General features: G+C 40.8%; 1 protein-coding gene across 3 annotated transcripts in view; it reads left to right on the forward strand.

The window, feature by feature from the left end:
- PHIP (PHIP subunit of CUL4-Ring ligase complex) overlaps positions 1 to 27,353 on the forward strand; it is a 138,656-nt gene that overhangs the window by 56,699 nt on the left and 54,604 nt on the right. For all 3 annotated transcript variants that reach the window (XM_072999366.2, XM_072999373.2, XM_078385560.1), the window contains 6 exons: positions 18,866 to 18,994; positions 20,633 to 20,858; positions 21,840 to 21,965; positions 22,715 to 22,898; positions 23,638 to 23,761; positions 26,891 to 27,031. In XM_072999366.2, coding sequence (XP_072855467.2) covers positions 18,866 to 18,994; positions 20,633 to 20,858; positions 21,840 to 21,965; positions 22,715 to 22,898; positions 23,638 to 23,761; positions 26,891 to 27,031 — 930 coding nt within the window. The remainder of the gene's footprint in view (positions 1 to 18,865; positions 18,995 to 20,632; positions 20,859 to 21,839; positions 21,966 to 22,714; positions 22,899 to 23,637; positions 23,762 to 26,890; positions 27,032 to 27,353) is intronic.

Below are 27,353 nucleotides of genomic sequence, written 5' to 3' on the forward strand. Positions count from 1 at the left end.
CTTGGCTTGCATTTGACTACTCTTTTGGCTTACGGGCTTGTTTGGCTGCTTGGGTTCTCTACCCTTTGCTATTACTTTGGATCTCTATTTTTCCCGCCATTTTTACTGGCTCAGCTTCGCTGTTTGTTAGTCTGCCTATGCCCCCCCCCCCCACGCTCAGGGCTTTTTAGCCGGTGCATGGTTTTCTCTGGGAAAATTCCCTATCACGACGGGCACGATACTTGTCTTTTCTGTTTGGGAGAATTGCATTCATCCCAAAATTGTAAGCATTGCAGCGCTTTTACTAAAGCTGCTCTGAAGGCAAGGCAGCAATGTCTGAAGTTACATTTGTGGGACTCTGCTCTGTCAGCCTCTAAACCATGGAGCTCCCTTCTCCCACTTCTACCTCCCGTGCTGAGGATATTCCCCAACACCCACCTTCAACTGCTCCTGCTGAGGCTTCTGCTGCAAAACCGTCTAAAAAATCTTCTACAAAGAAATCTTCTTTCAAGGCTGCTGCTACCTCGAAACCTGTAAAGCAAACCAAAACCAAGCAGTTAGCCAAAACTAAAGAATCCACTCAACATCTTGCTCCCATCTCTTCATCGCTCCCTTCACCGATTTTGGAAGATTCTTCGAGAGACAAGGACTCCATGTCGGAAGTAACCCCCTCGCTTCCTCCCAGACAGTCAGAGCCAAATTCACCCCATGGCGTCCTATCTCCGACGCCTAGCCAGCTCGTTCACATTACAGCTAGCTTGGGGTCAGCCCCTTTGAGCTCTGTTTCCACCAGGTGGCCATCTTTGGCTCACTCAGCATCTCTGGCTCCCTCTCAGCCATCGCCTCCGCGCAAGAAAGCTGAGAAAAGAAAGCATGTCTCTTCCGATCGACGTCGATCACCCCGTCGAGATGAAAAAGGGAAGCATAGTCATTCTTGACGTCGTCATAGGTCTTCATCGGAAGACTAATCTACCTCGGGGTCGAGATGCAGAAGGCACAGACGGCATCGACGGAGGGACTCTTCTACTTCCTCCTCTTCGACATCATCAGACCGCCGTCTCCACCGCCATGTTAAATACGTCTATGTGTCTTCTTCCTCTGCTTCAACTCTGCCACGGAAGCATCGATGTAAACACCGAGAAGGTGCTGATAAGCTTCCTCAAGCACCTCCTCCAGGAGCTCCAGTGGTGGAACACCCTGTTAATGTACCTTCAACATTGACTACATTGCCACCTACACAGCACCCTACTCCGGTTCCTCTCGACATCAAGCTTTGACGTCAACAGAAGGCCCATGCAGTTTCTTCTGAAGATGAGGCACCCTTTTCTTCTGCAGCCTCTGATTCAGATGATGAACAACCTCAACAGCCAAAGCCTGATGAGTTACCGATGGGAGAAACGGTTGAATCTGACACGGGTGACCCACATGATTCCTCGCCGTCCGAAGATTTTTCTTCTGATTCTCAAATGCTGTCGAGGTTCGCTTCGCGAAAACCCTCAAGTTACGTGCGGATGAGCCTCCACCTCCAGAGGAGGATCTTATTTTCGGGGACATTAATAAAGAGCCTTCCCCATCTCCTAGCCTATCTTACGTACCGGCCTTGTTGGGACTTACTAAAGAACTCTGGGACCATCCTTCAGTTGCAGTACCTTTACCTAGATGCACTGAGAATGTATAAAATGGTGATGATGCTAAATTCCTTTTGAAGCATCCAATTCCAAACTCCCTAATAGTTGAAACCAGTTGTACTAAACCTACTGGGAGAGCCCATGTCATCCCAACTAACAAGGAAGGAAAAAAGTTGGAAATGATAGGAAGGCACCTTTACTCCCTTATTGCCTTCATCCTTCGAGTGTCGAACTACCAAACTGCACTAGGTGCTTACCAAAAGCAACTATGGTTAAAGATTCTTCCAGGTTTAAAGTTGCTGCCTGAAGATGTTAGGCAGGGATATCTTAACACCTATGAGGAGGCCCAAACGGTCTCTAAACACCAGAGGATTGCCACTAGACATTCAGTGGAAGTGGCTGCTAGAATTCTTGTATTGGCTGTTACTCTTCGCAGGCATGCATGGCTTCAATCTGCGAACGTCTTGGATGATGTGAATACCAAGGTAGAAGACTTGCCCTTTGATGCTTCGAGTCTCTTTGATGAAAAGACCGATGGCCATCTTGAGCTGCACAAGGTCAAGAAGACGGCTAAATCTTATTACATTCAGCCTCAACCTAGATTTAATAGGTATCAATGGAAGAAGTCTACAGCTCAATATAATGAATCTTCTCAACAATACAGGCAATTTAAAGGCTCATCCCAAGCTAGATCTTCGCAGGGTAATTCCTCAAATTCCACTTACCGTACTCAGGCTTCCCAGCGACGTCAGTCATACAAGCCTCTTGCCAAGAAATACAAGCAATATCTTTGACTCGACAGCAATTCTGCCACTCCCCACTCCTATAACAAGACTTCAACTGTTCATTTGAAATTGGTGAACACCATTCGACCCTGCCCTAGAGGAGGAGGTTCGCTCACTGTTGAAGAAGCACGCTATCCAAAGAGTGCCAAAAAGAGACATTTTGAACGGTTTCTACTCAAGGTAATTCGCCGTTCCCAAAAAAGATGGAGGAAGAAGACCCATCATGGACCTTCGAATTCTAAACACTTACCTTCGACCTCGCCAGTTCCGAATGGTGATGCTGGAGTCTATAATCCACCTATTAAGAAGAAAAGATTGGTTTGTGGTCATAGATCTGAAGGACGCGTACTTTCACATAACAGTCCATCCCTCACATAGCAAATTTCTCAGGTTTGTTTTTCAAGACGTCATTTATTAGTACCTGGCGCTTCCGTTTGGCCTGGCGACGGCCCCCAGGACGTTTACCAAGTGCATGGCACCTGTTGCTGCTTACCTGAGGTTGCACGGTGTGCATGTTTTTCCATACATTGACGATTGGTTGCTGGTCTCTCCATCCAGGTGCTGGGCCCTGAAAGACACCAGGTTTATTCTGCACGTCCTTCAGAATCTAGGTCTCAAAGTGAACGACAAAAAATCCCATTTGACCCCCTCAAGAGTTGTAGATTATATTGGCGCCACAATAGATGCTGTCAAGGGTCGCATCTTCCTCCCACAAGATCGAATCCAAAAAATCCTAAAGGCTGTAAATAAGTTCAGAGCAGGAGCTGCGGTGTCTGCATTACATGCTCAGCATCTCCTGGGCCTTATGGCATCGACAACCCCAGGCTTGGCTCATGCTCGACTCAAACTCAGGTCCCTGCAGGTGTGGCTCCTCTTCCTCTTTGACCCTCTTCGACATCATCAAGAGAGGCGTCTTAGAGTCACACCGGAGTTGGCGCAACAACTACAGTGGTGGAGTTTTGTTCCGCACTTGCAAGTAGGACATCCGTTTCAACCTCTCCGCCTGACTGTCAGAGTCACCACGGACACCAGTCCCACAGGTTGAGGAGCGCATTGTGGCCAACATCGCATACATGCCCGGTGGTCAGCACAGGAACAAGTTCTCCTCATCAACCACTTGAAAATTCTAGCCATCTTCAAAGCACTCAAAGCCTTTTCCCCCCAGTACATGGTCGTGGAGTTCAGGTAGTCACGGACAATACCACGGCCATGTACTATCTAAACAAGCAAGGGGGCACTCACTCTCACTCCCTGCTGTTTCTGATGGTGACGCTATGGGAATGGTGTTACCGGCATCACATTTTTCCGGTGGCGGTCCATGTGTCGACAGAAGACAATGTGCTAGCCGACGAATTGAGTCAGCGCATGAATCAGATGCACGAGTGGGAGCTGAATGCCAGGGTGTTCGACGATTTGTGCCGTCGTTGGGGCACTCCTGTCATGGACACTTTTGCCACTCGAGCAAACAGGAAATGCCCACAGTACACCTCCAGGGCAGGTCGGGGACAGGATTCCATGGGGGACGCCTTCATGATACCATGGAGTGTGGGCCTTCTCTACCTGTTCCCACCGTTTCCCCTGGTGCAGAGGACGCTGGTCAAACTCCGACAGGAATCTGCAGAGGCAATCCTAGTGGCACCATTCTGGCCTCGTCAGTCGTGGTTTCTGACCTTAGCAGCAATGGCGATCAACTCGGTGACACTTCCGATCTTCCCCGCGCTGCTCACACAGGACGTGGGCAAGGTATTTCACCTGAACCTCAGGACGTTACATCTCACTGCGTGGAGGATATCCCCGAGATCAAAGAAGTTTTAGATAAATCTAAGAGGGAGTCAACTTTTTGACTATATAGTTATAAGTGGAGAAGTTTCCTTAAGTTCACCGAATCTAAAGGTCTTGTCTCCCGTCCAGTTACCCTTTCGACCTTGTTGCAGTTTCTCCGTTACCTGTTTGACTTTAACTTGTCAATTTCGACCTTGAAAGTTTATGTTGCAGCTATTGTCTCCTTCCAACCTCAGGGATCACCTGCTTCTCAGTTTTCTCACCCTATGGTTAAAGCCTTTCTTAAAGGACTTACACATTTGCGATCACCTGTTAGGCTACCAGTGCCGCAATAGTCACTCCATCTTGTGTTGCACTCCCTGATGCATCCACCCTTTGAACCGATGGCTACTTGTGACTTCAAATTATTGTCGCTCAAGGTTCTGTTTTTAGTGGCTATAACTTCAGCCCGCAGGGCCAGTGAGCTGGCCGCTCTCAGAGCTGATCAGCCCTTCCTACAGTTTTTTCATGAGAAGGTGGTGTTACACACTGATGTTTCATTTCTTCCTAAGGTAGCTTCTGAATTCCATCTGAACCAATCTCTCATACTGCCTACTCTCTTCTCTGACCCTACCAATGATACGGAGCGCATGCTCCACACCTTGGATGTCAGAAGAGCACTTGCCTTTTACATTTCCAGGACTAAGGAGTGCTATTTTGGACAAAAAAAAAAAGCTCTCCCTGCATCGCCCTCATCACTCTCGAGATGGCTGGTCTCTACAATATCTTTGGCCTATGAACTCCAGCAGAAGGCGCTGCCTGAAGGTTTGCATGCTTACTCCACCAGAGCAGTTGCCTCTTCTACAGCCCTCCTACGTGGCATCAATCTGCCTGACATCTGCAGGACTGCCACTTGGTCTCAAGCGTCCACCTTTATCACTCACTACAGATTGGACTTGAGGGCTAAGAGAGAGACAAGATTTGGAAGAGCTGTATTGGCATCCACCCTTCAGTGAAGGCCCTCCTTCCGGTGAGTTAGCTTGCTAGACACCCTTTTGTGTGCATTCACAGAAGACCACGATGAAGAAAGGGGGGTTACTTACCTGTAACCATGGTTCTTCAAGTGGTCAATCTGTGAATTCACACAATCCCGCCCGGCCTCCCCACTTTCTGTCACTGTATATATGTAGAGCTTTGGCCTACTATTCTGTGGCAAATAAATGGAACTGAGGCTTGGGCGGGCGGAGCATGCGCGGTATAGGCAGTATTAAACTATGTTTCTTTCTCTACAGAGCTCTGGAACATTCCGAAGGGATCCACGCTGGCGCTGACTTAACCCTTTTGTGTGAATTCACAGAATGACCACTTGAAAATCATGGTTACAGGTAAGTAACCCCCTTTTTTACAAGCACAATACTGTAACATTTTTAGACATTATCTTTGGCATACGTCAGTTGGTTACAAATATTACATATTTGCATGACTTGGCTTGCAAAATATATTGTTTATGGAGATTTCCTATTTTAATGGCAGTTGTAAAGGTTAGCCTTTCTGCATAACTACACAACAAGATTTTTACCATTACATAGAATGACATAGAAAGCACAATGTGTGATATAATAAAAAATGAACAGCCTAATATTAGCAGGCACAATGTTGAAAAATATCTTACTATGCATAGCTGATGAAGAACAGTAGACACAGGTGAAGTCTCAGTGCGTTTAGGGGCACTTTAACAAGGATTGACAATAATGGCATTAATTGCACAACTATGCATTTTGTGGACGTTGTCACATCCTGGTTACTATGAAAATTAAAGCAGTTTCCTAGCACATAAGGGAGAGTGATTTATATAAAGTGGTATCAGAACTGAAGCTAGACATGCAAGATGAGGAAATGAGGATCCTATAAGGTCATGATGCTTTCAGACTAGTAGTGTGGTTTTATGTTCTAGAAATCTTTTAAGTCCAAACCAGGAAATTTACTTTTACCTCATAATTGGAGATGTGACGTACATGGGAATGTATGGACATTTGTTGATCTCTACCCAAACTATTAAAGTGCTTCTTACCTTTCCTGCCTAGATAACATATGCCAGCATATGTTGCTGATGATGACATTGAAAAATAAACAGTCCAACACTGAAATTGAAATAGAGTCTTGAATGTTATGATTCAGTTGATTTCTTGTTATTTGATGAAGCAAAATATGACCAAATCTTTTAGCTGTGTAGTTAGCTTTTTATCACTGCACTTGTATGCAGTGTAGAAAATTTTAATTAACCATAATAAGCCAATTTGCATAACCATTAAACTGTAGTCGTTCACTTCAGAACGAGTCAAGATCTTCAGCCGGCTTCATCTATGGTTTAGGATACTGGCTTTTTCAGAAACTGGTAGTTTCAGTGTCCAGGTTTGAATGAAACAGGACACATTGGTTAACCAGATTTTAATGTCTTGTTATGTGTGCAAAGGCTGAATACACAGGCAAAAGGCTAATTCATGTCATTAGATTAAGGTGAAATATGGTTATTTTAAGAGCAATTGCTGTCTGGTTGGTTGCCTGGAGTAGTTCTTACTAATTACAGCTGCAAGTCCCTATGTATGGATTGGGATTACTTTTCTTATTTATTTGATAATTGTATATAAATAATTTGTATACACTTGATGATTGAGAAATGGTACTAAAAGGGCTCTGCTGATAATGATGCGATTAATTTCTAAATTCCTGAAAAATCTGACTTGGGAGATTTTTGAAGATGTTATAATTAAGATTCTTCGTGGCCTCTGTGAATAATACACACATATGGGTTAGTCTGCGCCTGCGCTGACATTCTCGGAGCATTCCGGAGCTAAAAGTAACTATTTTATGGGATGATCCCCCAAGAGGCACATGCTCCTCCCACTCAAGATTCCCCTCAGTTCCTTTTTATCCGCCGTGCTGTAAAGTTCTACGGAGAAACAGAGCTATTTCCACAGGGTTTTTCCCTTAGCTTATTTAACGTTTCCCTCAAAATTGGAACCTTCCCTTTTCAATTATTTAATCAACGATCCCCCGTGAGGTGTTTTTACTTCAACTAATTTATTTCTTTTGAGTTTTCCCGCCTTTTCTAGCCCCTTTTGACTCCGAAGCACATTAATGTTTTTCTGCCTGGCTTACAGACGGTTTTAGCCAGATAGATACAGCCGTGCGGACTCACCTTTAAGAGTTTGCTTGTTACCTCGCATTTTTGCCTATTTCAGCTATCTAGCCACCAGAGAAATAGACTGAGTGACAGCCCAGTTCCTCTCACATAGCTATCCCCTTGATCTGGAATGGAACCCAACAATGCCACAGAGTTTTTATATTCAAGTCTGCATCAACACAGGAGTCATCAATGGACATTTTCCTCTGAAATGAGGATGTGCCAGCTCTCTCTGCACAAACTCCACAATCGTCAGGTAACCTGTCTCCTCCAACTGGCCATCATTGACTGCGCTCCCGTCCAGTCTGGCCATGGCCCATTATAGCCCTACATGAGGGCGGGCATTTGACGTCTGAAGTTGGAGCTCGAGGCTCTTCCTCTATCGCATGAGAAGAGGAAAGAAATTGAGCCTCTATATGAGAAATCATCAAGAGAGACTGGTGAATCATCGACTGGCAAATTGCCTCTGAAAGAGAGAACATGCATGCTCTGCCTACACAGACTCCAAGATCACCTGGTAGCCTCTCTCTTCCAACTGGCCATTCAGTGACTGCGCTACCGTCCAGTCCGGCCATGGCCCATTGTAGCCCTATATTAGGGCGGGCATTTGACAGTCCACATTCTTGGGCTTGAGGCTCTTCTTTCAATGAGAAACAAGGAGGAAAAGAGGCATCCCACACCGCATTGGGCTCGACAGAGACAAACTAAGTACTTCCCTTCATCCTCTGCATATCACCTATTTGGCATCAGTCGAGCTCGACATAGACCAACTAAGCTTCGGCATCGAGCTATATTCTCATATGCCGGTCCATCGCATGTCAAAGTCCATTCTGGTCGGACTCAACATGGACAAACTACGCTTTGGCATTGAGCTATAGTCTAATATGCTGGTCCATCTCATGTCAAAGTCCATTCTAGTTGGGCTCGACATGGACAAACTACGCTTTGGCATCAAGCTATATTCTCATATGCCGGTCCATCTCATATCAAAGCCCATTCTGGTCGGGCTTGACATGGACAAACTACACATCGGTATGGAGCTATATTCTCATATGCCTGTCCATCTCACGTTAAATCCATTCGGGTTGGGCTTGATGTCGAAAAACTACACTTCAGCATGGAGCTATATTTCTCATATGCCGCTCCATCTCATATCAAAACCCATTCTGGTCGGGTTCGGCATCAACAATCTACACTTCGGCATGAAGCTATATTTCTCAAATGATGGTCCATCTCATATCAATACCCACTCTGGTCGGGTTCGACATGGGCAAACTATATTTTGGCATGGAACAATACTTCTCCTATGCTGGTCCATCTCGTATCAAAGCCCATTCTGGTCGGGCTTCACATTGACAAATTACACTTTGGCATAGATCTATACTTCTCCTGTGCCGATTCATCTCATGTCACAACCTACCTTTATCGGGCTCGACATAGGCAAGCTGAATGCTTCAGTTTTTTTCCCAGCATTTCAACAGTTCGGCATGGAAAAATCCTTCCCTTACGCCAGGTGGCCTGGCATCGAAGTCCATTTGATCAGACTTCACATAGACAGGCTGAATCTTTCTTTTCTCTGACATGCCAATACTTTAGCATGAAACGATGCTACTCATTTACTGGTCCTTTTCTCATCAAGCCCATTAGGACCGGGTTTGACATGGACAAGATAATTAATTCCACCTTCCATTGGAACGTCAACGCTTTGGCATGGGACAATGTCTCTCACAGCCTATTCTAATTGGACTAGACACGGTTTGCTTGAAGTTCCCGTTTTTCCACCAAATTTACATTTTGGCATGGAAGGATGATTCCCATATGCTGACACATTTTACCTTGAGGCCCATTAGGGTCGACCTCAACTTGGAGAAGATTTTGTTCTTATTTTCTTTATCATATTAGCACCTCGACAGGAATAGATGCTTCCCAGATTTCAATCCATCTTAGGTCGAAGCCCATTATGATTGATCGATCCCGGCTTCGAATTTAACACTTGCCAATTATGAGCATAATCTCAGAACTTACTCCTCCAACTAATCTCCCTCCAACATGATGCGATCCGTTATCATCTTCTGTCACCTTCAGTGTGCTCTTTGCATATGCACAGCTCACTTCTCGGGTGACCGCATCCCGTTCATTGTGAGTGGAGGAATCCCCTTTTCCAGACCTATTTGAAGATCGAATGTATTAGACGTACCAGGTACGTGGAAATGATATATAAAATTTAGGGTGACACCAGTCCCACTTTTATCATCGTAGAACAAATTTCTTCAAAGTAAGAAATGTTTTCCTGAAACCCTACTAATAATAATACGGAAACATCAATATACTTGACAGGGAGACTTATTCCCTTCAATCGCTTCTGCTTCATGTAGCCAAACATGAGTCACGATAGCCACCTACCAAAGGCAATTATGGTCTAAGATTCTATCTATCTTAGAATCCATTACAACAGAGTTTATAACTACTCACACTGAGACCACGACTCTAGCAAGGCAATACAGGATTGCAGCTAGACACGCAAAGGGCGTCAACTACTGTGGCATCCTCAACATCGATAGAATGTTCATCTAGTTAGGATCCACTGGCTCATCAGGGATGCAAAGGACAGAATTTAATACCTCCCCTTGCATGGTACCAGTCTCTTCAAGTCTAGGCTGATGGCACTAGATAGATTTTATACACAATACGGAAAGCAGCTAAAGTATATATGGGTCGACAGTCCTTTCGTCCTTTTTTTGGGTTCTACCCATAGTCCTTTCAACTGCATCTGAATTGTCAGCCTCTCAGACAACTCGGTTCATTCAAGAATGTTACCACTTCTCTCAAGGTTACATTATAAAAATGACTTTGTTCCTTTTTCATTAACGAGTAGGCTTACTCCTTTTTCTGTATTATCCAGGAAGAGGTCCTTACCCCTTGGACATGTATGCCATGATCCAAGTTGCAACATCAGGCTTGTGCAATGGCTTCTACTGCTATATTTTTATAGACATAGAAAGGACATAGTCATCCGTACCATCTTTGATTTCAGAAATCTTATCATGTGTATTCCACCATTCGATTTTCATTGTCTACAAGGTTCTTTCATTAGGTACAAAGCGTCAGTTTCAAAAACCTTCCCCTACAATATATAGCCGTATACCTATACGGGTACTACAGCGTATGTTTTTTCAAAAAAGAAAAGAAAAGAAAAAGAAAAGAACTATATGAAGCAATCATCTCCTCGAATTCATTGCTCCACGACTTCAGTGCCACAGCAAGCCACACTCAGCCTGGAACCACTCCTATACTGGTATCCTTTGCTGTTCGACCACGTGCAGGGTCACTATTCCAAGTAACTGCAAGTTTGGTGCTGTCACCTTTGGGAAGTACCAACCATCGATATGTCGCTGGGTTCTATTGTTCTTGCACAGGTGCGGACAAGGACATCGCCAGGGACGCATTCATATGTCAATGGACAGGGAATCTGCCATAGGTCTTCCCTACGATACCTTTTATTCGAAGGATAGTCTTCCATCACCATCATTCCTAATAGAACGTGATCCTAATACCTCCATGATTACCAAGGTAGTGATAATTCGTCTGTCTCAGATCGATATTGACAGATATAGGTCAGTTCCCTCTGGTTCCTCACCTCCTAACTTTGGAGGGAGGCATGGTCTACCATCTGGATCTATCGTTCGTGAACTTGACAGTCTGGAGAATATTACCACTTTGACATCAGTGTTCGATCGAGCTCAGACCATTGGCTCTATGTCTATATGTAAATAAATGAAATCTTTTTACATATACTGAGACAAAGAACTACTTTACTAACTTCCTTTGAAAGTGCTACCTACTTGACCTTTCAAATGTTATATATCTGCTACTGTTGCCCATTGACCAGATAATTCTGGTCCAGTAGGACTTTTGTTTCACTCTATGGCCAAATGTCTTCTCAGAGGACTCAGTACCACCTGTCCTCCATGTAAACACATTGTTCTTCAATGGTCTATACATCATTCTAAATTCACTCAGCCATTCGAATCCGTTTATCTTCAAATGCGAAATTACTCACTCTCAAACTGCCTTCCTAGTGGCTGTCATATCTGTCAGGTGAACTGGAGACGTGGACGGATTGTGGTCCGATCCACCTGTTATTCAAACTTTCCTGATAAAGCCGTTTCCTATTTTAATGTCTCATTCCTCTCCTAGTCGGCTATTTGTCATGGTTATCTATGCTTCATTTTACCATTCTTTTCCTGTAGAGCACATGCTCCACAAGATGCTTACCAGCGTTGTCTGGACACTACCAGAGCTTCTGAACAAATAAAAAGTTCTTTTTATGCTTTCATATTTCTCATTTTTAAAGTCCAGCTTCGTCCTATCCAGCTCTAGATTGATGGTCTGGGCTGTATCTATTGCTTACTAGCGGTCAGACGAGTCACCGTCTAATCAGCTTTAGACTCGCTCCATAGAGCGCTTTCTACCTCGACTGCATCCAGAGTAGAATAGAGTCTCTCAACATCCGCTGCGCATCAACATGATCCATTCCATCCACCTTTGCGGAGTACTACCAACTAGACGTAGGAACACGCAATAGCACTGGATTTGGCAGAACTGTGCGGGCATCCTTCCTACTGTGACGTCCCACCGGCCAATAAGCGAAGCTTGTCAGTCACCCATATGTGTGTATTCACAGAGGCCACGAAGAAGAAAGAGAGGTTACTTACCTGTAACCATGGTTCTTCGAGTGGACCTCTGTGAATTCACACAACCCACCCATCCTCCCCTCTGTCTGTCATGGGTATCTTATTGTAGTATAACTCAAGTGCCCAGCAGACAAATTGCAGGAACTGAGGGGAATCTTGGGTGGGAGGAGCTTGTGCCTCTTGGGGGATCATCCCATAAAATAGTTACTTTTAGCTCTGGAATGCTCCGAGAACGTCAGCGCAGGCGCAGAGTAACCCATATGTGTGAATTCACAGAGGTCCACTCGAAGAACCATGGTTACAGGTAAGTAACCTCTCTCTTTTTTTGCCTAGACTCTCTTTGGATAAAATACTATCTACTAATTCAGAGCAAATGGGTTCTTATAAACTGGTCAATCAAGCAGAGGTTGAAATTTGTGGTACTCATGATTTATTTCCTATTTCATGTTCATTTAAAAACACCACTTGCATTTTTATTGTTTCTTGTTGAAGGTAGTGCTTTATAAAGGATATAGATAAAGGTAAATAATTACATCCCCAAGGTATGCTTTTTTATTATTTCTTCATAGGGATTTTCTCTTAGAAGATAAGAGAGAGCCACACAATCTAGTTTTGCTACAAATACAGTGGGCAACTGTATATATTACAGGAAAATTATTCTTAGTTTAGAAATAAATTCCATATCTTCCATGCTGTTCTTTATTTTAGCTTATTATTTAGCATTCTTAGTGTCATCTTTGTAATCTTAAATTTGAATTTCTACTTAGATTGCACTTGGGTGGGCATTCCATGGAAACCAGAACATATTTCCAAGTAAATGTCTATAGGACCAGGCAGTATGTTTTATCTTAAACAGAAACCAGTAAAGCTGAATCAAGTGACTTCTAAATATTTTCAAAATGCCCAGTTTAAATGTTTTGAACATTATGACACATACATAAGAAAAATAGCAACTGATGTGAGGTAAAAGAAAAATTACATTGAGATTGTTGTAGAAGTATTTGTATCAGAATCTTTTAGATATAAGAATTACTTGAGCTTGGAAACATTCCATCTGACTGTGTGTATGTGTGAGTTTTGTCACTTCAGAGGTGGGTTTTATTGAGCCCCCCCCCTTTTTAAGAGAAAATTTTAGTAAAATGCATAGGAATTAGAGAATCACATGTAGTTTTTAGAGATAAAAGATAACTAGCAACAAATTCTGTTATATCTCTTCCTCCAGTTTGATGATAAATTCTTTTCATCATCACAGTCATTGTAATATAGTGGTGTAGCTTAGTTTCACACATTTCTTAAACTTTCTAAGTAAAAGCCTACTTTTTTCTTCTTCTCTAGGGAGTGGCACAATTGTGGAAGTAAGGAATGGCTAATTGAGGCTAATTAACAAGACACTGGCCCAAATCCTCCTGCTCAGTTATGCAAAAGACATAAATTTTGGAAGTGAATTTCCTTAAGTTAAATAATCTCTGTAGACATCTACAGAGACTTGGTGTGTACCAAGTCACACGACTCAGTGTGCAACAGATAATGTGTGCAGAAATTTCTTAACTTCCACAAGTTACATCTTTTGCATAAGTAAACGAGGATCATGACCACTGTTTACACAATTGGCATGCAACCAGTACCTTGTACATTGGCTTTAGTTCGTCACCATGACTTCTGCAATTGCATTAATATATGTGGAGAGAAACAGTAGGCTTTTGTCCTCTGATCTTCTTATCTTCATTGTTTTATATTCATACTCGTCCGTTGGAAATTAGACTGTAACCAGGATGTTTTAAATTTCAGTGCAGACTAAGAAAAATGTGTCGTAAGAAAGAAGGGCTAAAAAAGTGCCTTTTAAAAATGTGGTGCTGTAGTGGTGTGAATTCTCATGATTAAAGAACTTAGCAAACTTTATGGGCAAATCTACATTTTTAAATCAGGAAGCAATAGTTAGTTCAGTGTGACTTGAGCCACAATAGAACTTTTAAAGGGAATTGGGGACCTGAGGAATTCTGGAAGGGGGGTCCTTCCCCTGACTCCCTTGAAGAGTACAAGTAGGCCTTTTGAGCCAAATGATACTTTAAAATCAAAATCCTTTTTTTTGTGGGGGACAAAAATGGCCTTGGGGCTGCATGTGGCTCATGAGCAGTATGTTGCCCACCTGAATTAACCACACCTTCCCCTTGCATCTAAATAAGGAGCTATGGTTAATGACTTCCAAACAAGTTCTGTTTTGTAAATCATCTATAAACTATGGCTTACGTGGTGGCCTGTTTGGTAGCTATTAACCATAAATGCCTCTGTCATGTATAGTATAGTGGTGCCTCGCATTACGATGTTAATTCATTCCAGCGATATCGCTGTAGAATGAAAACATCGTAAAGCGAAATTAATAAGCCCATAGAAACGCATTAAAACCTGTTTAATGTGTTCCTATGGGCTTGAAATTCACAGTCCAGCGAATAGCGCGGCCATTTTTGCTGCCCGTGCAGCGAGGAATCCGTCCCAGGAAACAGCGGGGGGCGATTTTGTTTACCCGGCGACCATTTTGAAACCACCGATCAGCTGTTTTAAAATCATTTTGCGAGAATCAGTTCCCGAAGCAAAGTGAAAAAGCCCCATTCAGACCATCATTTTGCCATCGCAAAAAGATCGTCATAATGTGGTTTCGTCGTTAAACGGGGCGCCCATCTTGCGAGGCACCACGGTACTGTAATTTTCTGGCTTGTTTACAGTTACATTAGGGAGGAGCAGATTGAATGTACATGCATACATGAATATTATTCTTTCCTTAGCTTCTTGAGATAAGATTAGAGTATCCAATTATTATGTGTTTCTTTAAAATACAGTGGTGCCTCGCATAGCGACGTTAATCCGTGCAGCAAAAATCACTTCTAACCGATTTCGTCGCTATGCGATTTTAAAAAGCCCATAGAAACGCATTAAACCTGTTTAATGCGTTCCTGTGGGCTTAAAACTCACCTTAAACTGAAGATCCTCCATATGACGGCCATTTTCGCTGCCTCTTAAGCGAGGAATCCGTCCGTACACACAGCGGGCGGCCATTTTTTTTACCAGGCGGCCATTTTGGAACCACCGATCAGCTGTTAAAAAATCATCGCTTTGCGATGATCGGTAAGCGAAACAGGGAACCGATCATCGCAAAGCGAAAAAAACCCATTTCAAACATCACAATGTGATTGCTTTTGTGATCGCAAAAACTTAATCACTATGCGGTTTCGTCGCTAAACAGAGCGCCCGTTAAGCGAGGCACCACTGTATTTGCAAGGCTTTTTAAAAATTTTGAGTGGTCATAGTGGCTTGGATTTGGAACATTAAATACTCGCTGAAACTAAGTATTGAAACATAAAGCATAAAATCAGTTTAAAAGCCATGGGAAGCAAAAAGTCTTAATTGGATGCTCTAAAGCAGGCTTGTCCAACCTGCGGCCCGAGGGCCGTATGCGGCCCAGGTCAGCTCATAATGCGGCCCAGTGCAATTTTTTCTTTTTAAAAAAATTCCAAAGTTTCAAGTTACACTGCTGGCACTTGCGGCCGGAATGCGGTTGGGCCTTGTCACAACAGTAGAGGGGGAGAGAGGGAAGGAAGGAGTGCGAGGGGAGGGGAGAGGGGGACTGTGTGACTGCATTGTGCCGTCCCCGTCAATAGGTGGACCCCCTCCCGGCCCCATAAAGCCGCCGGAGTCGAAGCTGGCAGCCTTTGCTGTCTGAGATCGTAGCTGCTGGTAAACGCGCTTGGAGCGGAGCTGCGGAGGACAGCTAGGGCTGCCCCCCCATGCGGCCCAAACCAAATTTTCATCTTCTAATGTGGCCCAGGGAAGGTGAAAGGTTGGACACCCCTGCTTTAAAGGCACTGAAATTACAGTGTTTAGGATTGTAAATTGCTGCGGGGTTTTTAAATGAAAAGTACATAGAACACTTTTAAGTATTATTATGAAATATAAAACAGGCTTATTCATGAATGGGGCTGAGAGATGAAAAAGTGCACTGTCGTAGTCTGCTTTGCTCCATAGATAGGATGTAGTCCAGAGTTCCACATAGAACTCAACCTCATTCTTTATATTATAATCCAAGCATTGTACCCCTGTAATCTACTTTTCATGATTTTTCACTAGTTGATTCAGTTTTATAAAAAAAGACTTTTCACTAGCAATGTAGAGGCTACAATAATGTGTGAGCAGTATGACTTAGATGACATTGTATCATCCATCTTCCTCTCATGCATTCCTGTTGATTTAACACAAATTACCAGAGTGAGCTCCAAGAAAAACAGTGCAACAAACTGTTTCCAAACTGTGTATTATGAAAATTCAAATATTTATTTATTTATTTATTTATTTATTTATTTATTTATTTATTTATTTATTTATTTATTTATTTATTTATTTATTTATTTATTTATTTATTTATTTATTTATTTATTTATTTGATTTTTACCCCGCCTCTCTAGACCATGTCTACTCGGGGCGGCTTACAAAAAATAATTCAGTCCTTACCTTTCTTTGAAGAAAGTCATCAAAAAGATATTAGATTTTACTGCAGTTTTTGAAGTTGAATTGTCCAAACTACAGTTGAGGTTGGAAAAAAGCTGTCCTGGGAATTCCAAATTTGAGATGCTTCAGCAGGATTTCAGTTTTCACTTCAGCCTGGTCTGTTGTACATGATGGTTCATGAGAAGGGCTTCAGGAGTGTTTTTTTGTGTGTGAGTGTGTGTGTGTGGGAGACAAGATGTTTCTGTAGAAGGATTTAAGAACAGAGCAGATGTACTATGAGTAGAAACATGGCCCTTGGATCCTGGTTTGTATAATTCCTACTTAGATGTAGTTGTCTTTTTCTAGATAGTTTACAGTATAATTATAAAGCATATTTCTTGGTAGGCAGATAGTGATCGATAAGCATAAATTAACTGTCAAATGTGCTTATTCTTTACAATAATTTTTCTTAGTCCTCGTATAGTAGAATAGTAAATCGGCAGTCTTGCCAGTCTTACACAGTTCCTTAAGCATGTTGTTTGGAAACAAATTCCATCTGAAATAAATGGAATTTACTCTCAAGTACTGTGGTGCCCCACATGACAACAATAATCCATTCTGTCAAAATTGCTGTACAGCGAAATTGTCGTCATGTGAAAAATAAACCCTATTGGAATGCATTGAAAACTGGTTAATGTGTTCCAATGGGGAAATACCTCATTGTCCAGCGAAGATCACATATAGAGAACCGCCGATCAGCTGTTTAAAATCGCTGTCTTCCGAAGCTTCTGTCCGGAAAACAGCCATTTTGCGAAAGGAGGGAACCTATTTTGTGAAGGGAAGCCATTTTGTGGAGCCGGAAAAAACATGGTTTGCGAACGGTTCGCAAAGCAGGGACCTAATCAACGTAAAGTGAAAAAAACCATAGGAACCATTGTTTTGTGATCACAATAGCGATCACAGAAAAGTCATCATCAAGCAATTTCGTCATCATGCGGGGTTGTCATAATGCGGGGCACCATTGTAATGTGTTTATTGGATGTTTTGTTTTGCTAATCAGGGGAGTGTATTGTATAACTATTAATTCAGATATTATTTAGCATTTTGGAGTACATGGAATTATAACAAAACTGGTGGGTTTGTTATGTTGTATAACCTAGTACCTTGCCTTCTCAGTCAAAACTATATATCATTCCCTGTTTGCAGGGATTTTGATATTCGTTAACTAGAGGAGTAGCTGTTAGTCTGTTTTGGCATGTTGGTGAGATAAAGGTGGGGGCGGGTGGGCAACATATTGTGGCATAGCATCTGAAGATACAGATTTGGATCCACAAAAGCTCACCCTGAAACAATTCTGTTCATCTTTAAAATACCAGAATACTTTGCTCTCTCTTTTTTCCTTTCCTTTTCTCCTTTTTCCCCAGTTCATTTTCCCAACAGGATGAGCTGTTAGCTGGCTTATTTGTGGAAAGAATCCCCTCCCTCTTCCTTTGATTGCTTTCTTGCATCATACCCTTCTTGTAGGCAGGAGGAAGGAAGAGATTTTTATTCAAGTATTACGCAAATCATTTTGTCATCGGGGATGAAGCTAGTGTACTTAGGGTATGAAAGTTCAGAGTGGTGATTGGTCACCTGTGCTTGATTGACAGGTTACAGGGAAAAACAAAAACCCATTTGTTCTGGATTAATGGAAGTGGAAAGCAGAAAATGAGTATCAGGTAAAACTCTTTTACAAATATTTGCAGTTCTTTAGATGGGTTGCAGACTGTTAAATACAGTATTTAGGTTGAACTCAATGGCAAATAGTTCAGGTTTCAGAATACTTACTTTATGGTAGTGGCAAACATCGGAAAGAATTCTGTTAGCCTACCAAAATGTCCATAAATTATTATGAAATCTGTGTAGAAATACTTATTTCGGCAAGAGAAAAGACAACAGACAGCTGTTTTGTTAATACATGGTGAAATATCCCCCCCCCCTTATGTCTCTAAATTTGATGGTTAATAGCCTGATCCTAAACACGTTTACTCTGAAATAAGTTGTCAGATTTGTTTCCTACTAATATATGCTTAGGTTTGTAGTGTAATATATGTATAACATACAGTGGAAGAAAACATGTTCTTTAAAAGTGGTGCAAGTTTATTTGAATATCTTTGTCTTTTCTTAAAATATCAAGATAGGAAGTGTGACATTAACTAATGAATGGTTTATCAGACTTTGCTTACAAGTAAACTGAAAAAATGAACAATGGAAGATTCAGTTTTCACCTAACAACATACTTCTTTTTTTAAATAGGTTTTTCATGGTCATATTTTGAAAATAATATGGTCTCTTAATTTGTGTGCTGCTGTATTTCAGATTGAGGGACAAGGACATGGGGCAGTTTTTGACTGTAAATGTTCTCCTGATGGCCAGCATTTTGCATGCACGGATTCTCATGGTCATCTTCTGATCTTTGGTTTTGGCTCCAGTAGCAAATATGACAAGGTATTATATGGAAAACTAAATGTATTCATCTTTTACCTTTTGCACAAGAAGTATGAGTACTTCTAACTGATTAAATGGCATTCAAAAATGACTGATTTTTATAGACAAATAGTGAATTTTTTACTTGGTAGTTTCAGTTTTCATTTGTCCCATTTGGGCGCAGTTGTGTTTCTTTTGTTTCTGGCTATCTTATTATTTTGAAATTACCAGTTAAAATATGAAGGGACAAGTCATGTGAAGATAAGAGCTCCTGAATATGCTCCAATAACACCTGAGAGCGATTTCCAGAGATCCAGCACATGCCCCTTCCTGAACTTTAGATATATATATATCCATTCTCATGCCCCTCAAAACCCATTTTTTAAAATTAAAAGCCCTTTTATCTCCTCTAAATTGGGGGGGGGGGGGAGAAGAGATTTTAATCATTTCTAGTTCTGAACCCTTTGCCCCCATCCTAAAGCAAGCCAGGGTCGGCAAAAGATACTGGGAAATGCCCCGTGCTTTTCCTTTGGATACAAAGGGTTATTTTAAATGTTTTTTTTTTTAAGGAGGAATGCCAGAGGAAACATATTGCCAGCTGCATGTAGGACACAGTTTGCACACTCTGGCTTTAATTGATGACTGGGAAAAAGTATTTAAATTGTTTTTATTCTTAAGGAAAGCCTCCTGACACAATTTTGGGTAATATCTGATGCAACAGTTGTAATCATGATTGTAAAGATACAGTAGCAGTCTACAGCTCTCTGCAATTGTTGCCTTCAGTGCTTCAGTCATGAACTGAGTTTCATTCTGTTCACCTGGACCCTGTTGAAACCTCTAGGATTTTGACAAAACAGGTCATGCCATGTAGAGAAAATTGGAAGTGGTGGTTGTATCACCCACATAACTTTTTACTTATTTATTTATTTGATTTATATCCCACCCATCTGGTATATTCTACCACTCTGGGGTAACACCAAAGGAATTTTGGGCCTGCTTCTGTATTTTTCTATGCCCAGTGCTCAACCATGAATTTATTTTAAAAGCCAATGGAAAAATACTTATAGGCAGTTTTTAAGTCTCCAGCAAAGACCACTCTGTCATACACAAGTTTAGAAAATAAAGATCAAAGCTAGTACTCTGACACTGCAAACTCTGACACTGCAATCATACACATATTTACTCAAAGTAAATTCCATTGTCTTTAATGAGTTTACTCCTTATTACATGTATTTAGGGTTGTAGCCTTAGTATATTGAAAGAGTGGATATCCTGTTGCTGCAGATGCTCATGAACTAGTAGGCCTGTCATCCCAAATAAATGGTCACACTAATGAGGACTGATAAGAATTGGAGTGCAGTAAGACCGAAGGGGAACAGGTTCCTCATTTTGTTAAAGCTGATGTATCATTTTATAGGTATTAAAAAGTGAGTAGTACAACTGTTGGTTGATGATCACCATGCAGCCAGTGCTTGAAAGAGATGCTTAAGAATAAGAGTAATAACAATTAAAATTAATGTTTTTGTCATAAATATTTGAAATAAGGGAAAGTTACTTGAGCAATTGTGATTGCAATATTTTTGAAATTATACTTCTGAATGCTAGTTTGTGATGTTTTCTATGAAATTATTTTTTTAAAAAAATTCATTTTATTTACAGATAGCAGATCAGATGTTCTTCCACAGTGACTATCGGCCTCTTATACGTGATGCCAACAACTTTGTTTTGGATGAACAGACACAACAGGCACCACATCTCATGCCTCCTCCCTTTTTAGTCGATGTTGATGGTAACCCCCATCCATCAAGATACCAGAGATTAGTACCAGGTCGTGAAAACTGTAGAGAGGAGCAACTTATTCCTCAGATGGGAGTAACTTCCTCAGGTTATTTGACTTTGTATAAACTTCATAGTTTTGTTAGAGTGTGCTTATATTTGACAAGATTTCTAACAGAAACTTCTTAATGTCTTTACTGAACTATAATTGTTGAAATAAGAGAAGAGCCATGACAATTGAACTAAAATAAAACAGCTATACTCTCACATCTCTCTCCCCCTCCCCACTCCCTCTTTCTCTCTTTTACTTTGGTTTAACTGCATTGTATTCAGATACAAATAAAACAAAAACAAAATTAGCAGCTATAGAACATTTTCTGTCCTCATTCCACTGGAGAATGTAGCAGGCTGGAAATTCTGCTATTAGATATCAATATATTGTAATATATTCTGTGACTATGTTATCCCCTCCCTCCTGCCCAGATGCAGGCAAGCCTCTGACAATTGGCGCATATCAGTTTTGTTTCCTGGCATGATTTTTTTAATCAAAAAGTTGTATTTTTGTCCCAGTATGTTAAATTAGCTGAACCAAAAAGGGGGGGGGGAGAAGAGGCAGAAATCAGTTAATTTGTTTGGATTTATCCTGGCTGTTGTTTTGTGTTTTCATTGTAATAAGCAGCAGCAGCAACAAAACTGTGCACAACAGGTGACTGAAACTTGGAACATCATTTATAGTTGTTCACATCAGTGGTTTTTAACCTTGGGTTATTCAGGTTTTTTTGAACTGCAGTTCCCAGAAACCCCAGCCAGCATAGCTGGTGGTAAAGGCTTCTGGGAATTGCAGTCCAAAAACACCTGAGTAACCAAAGGTTAAGAACCTCTGGTTTACGTGACAGTGCTGTACAATGTCTGCATTTTAGGAGCAGTTCTGTGGGGCTTCTGCAGTAGAAACTGCCACGGGAAATAAAAGAGATATTTGCTAGCATCACTTGTTTTCTTATTGATAACTGATCAGAATGGTCATAGATTTTATATCTGGGAATTTGAAAAGATTTGAAAAGGAACTAAAATCAAATTCTATTTTGCATAGGGCTGAACCAGGTCTTGAGTCAACAAGTAAGCCCTTTGGACAGCATGATACAAAGACTTCAGCAGGAGCAAGATCAGCGAAGGTCTGGAGAGGCTGGAACTAGTCATACAAATAGAATTGGCAGAGGTGAAAAAAATATGTTTATTTAACAGTTGAATAATTAGAATTATTAGTATCTGATAGTTTGATGTGCATTCAGGATGCTACATTTGATGAAAGAAGGCATGTAGGAACCATCATCGTGAAGTCTTCTGTCATCCAGTAATAAATAAGGTTATACTTGATGCAGGGAATTGTTAAGCTTAAAGGAATGGCATATATTGATTAGAACATAGTGAAGATTGTGGACTCATAGTAGTGTGTACAATCAGCTGTTTAATTCTGATGTTCAAAATGCATCACTGGAAAAATCATCTTAAGTTGTGAGAAATTTAACTTTAGGATGGTATGGAGTTTACATCTTATATCTGTGTATAATATACTGGCTTTGGTCCTAAATTACGCCTTCATGAATGGAAGGGCTTGCTCTAACCATGGAAGGAGCTAATTCTGGCCGAGGCTTCCACAGGATAAGTTGAAGGAAGTGATTTTTGTTTATATATCCTGAAGCCTCTTGTATTAATTCCAGTATTTTTCTGGAGGGACCCCCAACACTTTGGAGTTAGATTTTCAATGGGAGGGAAATTGGCAAAAATGATCCCCCTCCCTTCCCTCTTTGGACGTCTAGCGTCCTCAGTGGGGATTTAGGCATGGGGACGTTATATCCAAGCCATTAAATTCATGCTGACATTTCCAATTGTTGTCAATTTCATCTTATACTCTTAATGCAATATTTAAAAATGTTGGGCTCCTTTCGTTTGTGTTTTGTTTTATAGGCTCTGTAAACCCTACCTCAGAAGTACATTCACCACCAAATGTGGGATTGAGGCGCAGTGGACAAATTGAGGGAGTGCGACAGATGCACAGTAATGCACCAAGGAGTGAGATAGCAACTGAACGGGACCTGGTAGCATGGAGTCGAAGAGTTGTGGTGCCAGAGCTGTCAACAGGAGTAGCCAGGTAAATACAGGCTCTTGGTATGAGCCAGAAAATTTGCATTTCTTGGATTACAGTTAATCTTGTTGTATATTTTATTCAGAAGCACAAATCCAATGTCAGCTTCCTCAATTCAGTTCACAGTTTCATATAGCAAACGATCACAGATGTGCTACAGGAACAACAGGAATAGCTGAAGATAACAGAATATTATTTTCCAATTTGCTATGTCTGTTCTATATGCACACTGCACCATTATCTATCGTTTTCTTCTTTCTGGTGTTATATCAGCCAGGTTTAGCTGGCAAAAGTCAAGGCATGAAGTTTTCACAGTGCCTACATGTTGTTGTTAGTAGATGATCCTCTACCATACTTTTTAAAATTTCACCTATAGATAAGGAGAAGAAGAAAGATGTGTTTATATGTCTTTTTTTAAAAAAGTGTGTACTTCTGGGCGGTTAACCAGCTTACGGCTGCAAACTGTACTCTACATAGTAAATGTTTTGTGAATTATTCCTTAGACGAAATAAAGGCATAGGCTTGCATTTTCAGAGTGAATTAAAATTTTAATAAGCGGTTTTAAAACTGTAGCTGCTGTTTGATTCATGTTGACACAATTATTTTGAAGTCATAATCAAACAGATTACAATGGGTGGGCTTGTGCCCACTATCTGCAGGAATTGCTTTGGAACTTGTAATTCACTTACACAGAAGTGCACTGCGACATAAATTCATATTAACATCTAATTTTTTTCTCCTGTAGCAGGCAAGAAGAATGGCGAACAGCAAAAGGAGAAGAAGAAATAAAGATATATAGATCAGAAGAGAAAAGAAAACACATCACAAGTCATGTTCTAAGAGAAAACAAAATACCTTCTTTGCCCAAGGTATACACACTGTTGTTTCTAATACATTGTGTCATGAAGACTACAGCCCTGATCAGAATTACTTGGAAGCAAGCCTTAGAGCAGTAAGAATTATTGCAAAGAAGATGTGATTAGTATCGGGCTAGAGGTGAAAGGTATAGTGTATAGGAAGATTGTATACATAGCAAAGCAATTCTTATGGCAAGCTGAAGATAGATTACTCATGAAATACTCATAGCGGTGTATGAGCTTGTTGGTAGTTAGATGAGCTACCAGCAAAGAAATAGCCAGTATGACAGAGTCATGGTGAAGGAAGTATGGTGATTAATTGAGTCAAACATGAGCTAGGTTTCCTCTTTAAGAGTTTGTTCTTGGTCATAATGATAATTTGGGATGTGCACAGTGCAAACCTTTGTTTCTGTTTCAGTTGGTTTTCTTGCAAGTGCGGGCTCTTTAAATATCGTGCACCAGTCCTGTAGTTTATCACAAATGGAGACACATTTTTGGGTAATTTCATTTCAGTTTTCCCCATAGGTTTTTTTGGGGGGGGGGCAGGGCAAGCAGTGGGACAAGATGAGAAGGCTGCCATTTTTGGTTCAAAAGAGAAACATGTAAAAGTAAAAGTGGAAGGGGGGAGAACAGGAGGAAAACTTGGAAGTACTAATTTTAAAAATCCCAAAACCAACTTGGAGTATGTGTGCAACATCCATTATTCAGAAACGGGAAGGGAAAAAGTTGGAGCTACTTTCCCTTTCTTTCTCCAGTGCTTCAAGAAACCTGACCAAACAAAGATCTGCTTCCTTTTTTCTTCCACCCTCTCTTCTGTTGCTTAGTTGCTATGTCCACATAAGCTAAGTGTTTGGAAGGCATTGTGTTGGGGTTATTTTTTGGTTCTTTTTCCTCTCCCATGTGCGCGTCCATACCCACCCACCCACACAAAATACCCAGTGTTTTACTCTCTGTTTTCCCCTTCTGCCTGTGACTACGTTAACTTTGGAAAAACGAAAAATGGCTTGTAAACCTTGAAACCCTTACAAGTGCTTTCTCCCTCCCAAGTGCTCTGCACACTTCTTGCAGTAAAAGAAAAGCTAGATCCTAGAAGAAACAGTAGAAAGAGAAATGAGTGTGCACACACACACACCCATCCTCCCAAATGCTCAGGAACTTCTTTTTAGTTAGCTTCTTTTTCTTCCATGCAAGTGTTTCCCGCCCACCTCCTGCTCCCTCTCCTGGTGCAGATTTACAATCCAGGTCTCTTGTCAGAAGGAGAGTATTGTAGCTGATGCTGGCTCCTGACTTGGATGAGGTGATGAAGGAAGGAGGGGGAGAGGAATGCTGGCCTGGCAGACCTGACAGGAGGGTGAGGAGTGTGGGAATAGTGGTTGAGGGAAAGGAGAGGAGAAACCACAAGGCTGGCAGCAGGGACAGGAGGCAGCCATGAATGGGGCAAAGAAAATTTCCAGGCAATTTGGATGAAGGAGGACTTCAACAGAGAAGAATGTTTTGTGTTTTCCCTCTTCTGTTAATATGGATCATATGTGTTTGAGGGGCTTTCTTTTGGAAATGACGCCAAGAATGCAAAACCAAAAAGAAAGTGGCATCTTCTGTGTTTTTTCCTTTTATTTTAAAATAAAATTCCCCACCCTAGTGATAATTATGCATCACCGCATCTATTTATTAAAAAGCCTTGGTCGTTAGTGGGGAACAAAAAAACTCTTAGTGTGCTAGAATAATATTCTGTAAATGTACTGATAATGTTTTTGATACATTTGTTGAAATTTGTTCTAGTTTAGATGCAACATGTTAGAATAATGTCAGTAGATGTACTTTGGCACTTTTGTGCTGAAGACTACAATTTGGGAAGACTGAGATTATGAGTAGGATTCTGAAATTGACCAAATATGTATGTGCTAAACCCCTTGCTCAACCTGTTTGATTATAACTGCCAAAGAGGAAAGTGGAAGGATTGAGTACCTCTCATTCTTTAGTTTAGAGGCTTCTCAACAGATCTTTGAAACCTTCCTCTTCCTGATGCCTTCTCATCAATGAGTAGTTGCTGTCTCAATGAATTCTTTTTAACTCAGTAGAAATTTCTTGGTCAAACTGTTTTCATGTACTTTTTTGTTCTGCTATATTTAGTGTGTTATTGCTACCTAATTGTTCTGATTACAGCAATAATTAGTGCCTACAGCACTAATGAGGGGAATAATTTGTTATGTCTGTTCTATATGTTATAAATAATGGCTGTTTTTTTAAAAAAAACAACAACAAAGGACATCTACCTTAGGAAACCATAGTGCACTCTACTATCTTTGTAGTAAATGTTTGTTTCTGAAAATTTTGTTTGAATGTTCCTGCAACATATGCCATAAATGGCCATTCCTTGGTTATCAAAACAAAATATTTGAACTGATATTTAGCACTAAAAAAGGGAAGAAACCAAGTATAGTGCATGATTGCTAATGTATTGATAATATGAAAAATTATTGCTCATTGAAAAAGACTAAATGGATGAATGTAAGTGTGCAATCAGGGTCTGTGTTTATTCACTTCACTTATCATTTGCACATAATTTCATTAGGCTGTAACAAGATCTGCTTTTTGCATTAACAGTTTTATTATTTTATATGTATTGTCATTCAGATTTAATAGATGGCTTATCAGAATCATGGAGGATCATAAAATTAATTCTTCTGTACCATTGGTAACTCAGATCATGTTCACACAAATAGCCATACAGTTTTATACTGTATTTTGATTTGTGTGGGGGTGTCTGTAATAAATAAATATTCATACAAAAATGTTTTAACATGGAAGCAGAAGCAGCAGCTCTGTATTGGGCAAGACTAACAGTTCATCTGATACTGTCTCCACTGATTGCTAATGGATCTTGCTAGAAATGCCAGGGATGGAACCTTTTATATTATACACGAAAAACCTATTTGCTTTCAGCATGCTACAACCCTTTTATTTTACTGCCTTTTTTCTGTGTAGAGTATTACAGGTGCTTCATCTGGGTGTTCTGTGTTAACACAAAATATAAATTTGTTATATTTCCCTATTTACATGTTAAGATCATGTGTCAATAGTTAAAATTTTAAATTGTGATGCTGTATTTTTCTTTAAATTAGTAATTCGTTTTTTTCCTAGAATCATTCTAATGATCATATAGTAGATGCTGGTGATTCAAAAAAACAGCAGTCCAACCAACATAGCTACCGTACTAGATACGCATTAGAAGAAACTGCCAGACCAAATGAGGATATGGAAAATGGAAGCAGTTCCTCAGATGTAAGATTCTTTTCTCTTTCTCTCTTTCTCTTTAACAGAAAACATCAAAAACACAAAGCCCCTAAAACAAATAGAATAATAGGTTCTGTGAAAGGATTCCAAATAGGATACATCTATACAAAGTTGTGGTCTGTGTGCTGAGAATCCAAATGTTCATAAAGCTGAAAGGTCCTCAGTCTTACATAACACAAGTCTTTTAACCACAGCAAGGACATGGGAATTCTTTCTTTTTTTTCTGATCAGTATTAGGTTTTATCTCATCCTAACGTAAAATGTTGGGTTTTTTTTTTTTTTTGTACTTCCACATTCCTTGTTCTCTCTG

The sequence above is a fragment of the Pogona vitticeps genome, chromosome 1 (assembly GCF_051106095.1).
Source record: "Pogona vitticeps strain Pit_001003342236 chromosome 1, PviZW2.1, whole genome shotgun sequence".
Taxonomy (NCBI): Eukaryota; Metazoa; Chordata; class Lepidosauria; order Squamata; family Agamidae; genus Pogona; species Pogona vitticeps.